The sequence below is a fragment of the Chinchilla lanigera genome, unplaced genomic scaffold (genome assembly GCF_000276665.1).
Source record: "Chinchilla lanigera isolate Chin_1 unplaced genomic scaffold, ChiLan1.0 scaffold00028, whole genome shotgun sequence".
NCBI classification, from domain to species: Eukaryota; Metazoa; Chordata; class Mammalia; order Rodentia; family Chinchillidae; genus Chinchilla; species Chinchilla lanigera.
The window spans coordinates 17,199,340-17,201,945 of NW_004955429.1; the positions used below are offsets into that span (position 1 = coordinate 17,199,340).

Genomic DNA, 2,606 nt, shown 5'->3' on the forward strand with positions numbered 1-2,606 from the left:
CTCTCCCCCCTTATTCAAAGTACCTAAGCATCTGGTGGGTAAGTAACATTCCCTGAGACAAGGGAAGAGGAAGATAATCCACCACCACCCCAGCCTCTCTCTCAGGCAGCCCAGTGGGGGTGAGGACAAACTGGTGCTTGAAACACTGCAAAGTATGCAGCGTAGTGCAGACTGTTGTCACACACGCGCCTTCTGCCGGGAGAAGGCTGGCGCCACTGAGCAGAGCTTTGTCTCCTGCCAGCGCCAGACACAGCGCCCTCACAGCTCACAAACCACGTCCACTCTCGCTCTCAGGTCCTGTGTGCCCAGCTGGGTTCAGAGATCAAGGCTCAGGGCAACAAAGGGGGCAGCTGAACCTGAGCCCCCGTGCCTGTGCAGGAAACCCTGGGCTCTCTTCACCAGGGTAAGGTGTCCCAGTCCTGCAACAGCAAGCAGAAACACCAAAACAACACCTAGGATTTGGAGGCAGATTTACTGACATCGATGGGCACGGATCATTCCCAAAATATCAGGCCCCAATCTCTGGTGGTCTAGGGCTTACATGGGATAAGCAAGCAGGAAGTACAGAGGCAGAATGGCTTGTCAATTGGGGATTGGTTTATACAATGTGCATCATAATGACCAGCCCTTTCTAAGAGACAGGAGCAACCGCAACCGGATTTGGAACAGGAACTATTACCTGGGTAACTAACAAACTGAAGTATACTGGCTGGTGGGGGGATATTCCACTACAGGATGGTGCATGTCTCTGTCTGCTCCACCTTCTAGAGGCCTCTGGCATTCCACAGCCCTAGTCCCATTCTCCCTCTTCAAAGCTGCTACATAGCAGAAGGCCAGAGATTAGGGCGTGGCAAGTGGCTGAGCAAGTGGGCGTGACCTGTCAATCACAGAGATCAAGGATGCAAGCCCAGAACAGAGTTACCAAGCTCTGCACCTGGGACCAATCAGAAAGTGCTATCTTCAGTTCTACCAGCACAAAATCAAGCAGGTTTTTGATAGAATGGCCTAGATCTGACATCAGCCTGAAGGATAAAGGCTACAAAAGACTTTTGCCATTATCTCATGGCTACTGTGAAGTCTCAGTCACCCACCCTCACCCTGCAGAGCATATTTCTTTTCCTACCTTTGACAAATGTAAAACTTAGTACCTTTTTCATGTATCTTGTCCAAGTCTTTGTTCAGACACCAAGGACCTGCAAAGAGTCTGCAGAAATCCAGAACCCTGTAACAGCACCTTCTGATCTCTATGAAGACCCTAGGATGACCTTGGGCCATCTGAATAACGCAAACTACTATCTCCAACTAAGTATCTTTAATACCTCTGCACATTCCCTACTTCCACAGATTCTGAGGATTAGAAGGTAGACAATTTAGGGGTTTCTGTCGAATACCCATTAATATCTTTATAGACTAGCAAATTTAATCTTCATTAGCCCTTTGAGACAAACATGATTTTGTTCCCATTTGGAAACTGAGGCAGAGAGAGGTTAAGGAACTTGCTCAAGGTCACACAGCCAGTAAGTGATGAAGCACTAATTCCAACCCAGGAAGATGGCTTCTTCAGTCCACATTCCTAGGAGCTTTATGTGACATGGCCCAAATAAGCATTGTATTAATGGGGCCGGGGACAACAGCTCAGCAGCAGAAGCGGCTGCCTGGCATTGCATTAATGTTAGCTAACCAGTAAGGTTAACACGACAATTCTTATCCCACATGACGTTTTTAAGAATTTACCTATATGCGAAATGCAGCAGTGCCTGCCTTCAACCCAGACTTCGTATTTTTCCAGTTCTAATAATTCATTCATTTATTTTTTTTTCTGAGACACAGTCATGCTGTGTAATTCAGGCTGGCCTTGAACTCACTATGTAGCCCAGGCGGGCCTCGAATTCACAGCGATCCTCCTGCCTCAGCCTCCCAAGTGCTGGGATTATAGGCGTGCACCACCACGCCTGGCTATACTAATTCACTTTCGTCTTCACCAGGAAGACGCTGGCATGTATATCACCCTCCCCAAGATGGCGCCACTTCCTCCGCCATCCATCCTCCCCACTGCAGCTAGCGTCTATGGCGCAGAAAGCCACAGTTCGATCTTCTAAAGACGGCTTTCACGCTACTCTCCGCCCTGCTCAAAATGACCTCACTCTTCGGCGTCAACCCATCACCTCTGACCTTCTCGAGATGGCGGCGAATATACTACGCATCACATGACACTCTCAAAATGGCGCTCAGGTCGAAAACTCACGGAAACTCAGCGTCGCTGTCAAAGGTACTTCCGGGTGCGCCACAAGCCGGTTTAGAAGGCCTGCGGTGGAGACGGGTGGCGGCCGGACGACCGGCGTGAGCATGGACCGGAGGAAAAAGCCTTTGGACGTCACGGCGTCCTCGGTGAGTCCTCGGGGTTTCCTGGCCTCGGCTGCCGCGCCGACCCCGCAGATCCTGTCCCCGCACGGCTCCGGAGCGCGCGCGTGGCCGGGGGACCTCGCGGGCCTGCGGACTGATGGCGTCGCTGGGGACCCCGCCGGGGACAGGTCCGCGAGGGCCGGGACGGCGTCGAGGTGTCGGCGTCTCGGGCCGCCCTCATCCAGGCGGACGGGGACCGAGCC

At 52.1% G+C, this 2,606-nt stretch overlaps 1 protein-coding gene across 1 annotated transcript in view; it reads left to right on the plus strand.

Annotated features, from left to right (window-relative positions):
• The first annotated feature begins 2,223 nt into the window (after positions 1-2,223).
• The window catches only part of Ccdc174 (coiled-coil domain containing 174), a 17,164-nt gene continuing 16,781 nt past the window's right edge, over positions 2,224-2,606 (plus strand). Inside the window, exon 1 of the mRNA XM_013515548.1 lies at positions 2,224-2,388. Within this exon, the coding sequence (XP_013371002.1) occupies positions 2,347-2,388 (42 nt within the window). The 5' untranslated portion in view covers positions 2,224-2,346. The remainder of the gene's footprint in view (positions 2,389-2,606) is intronic.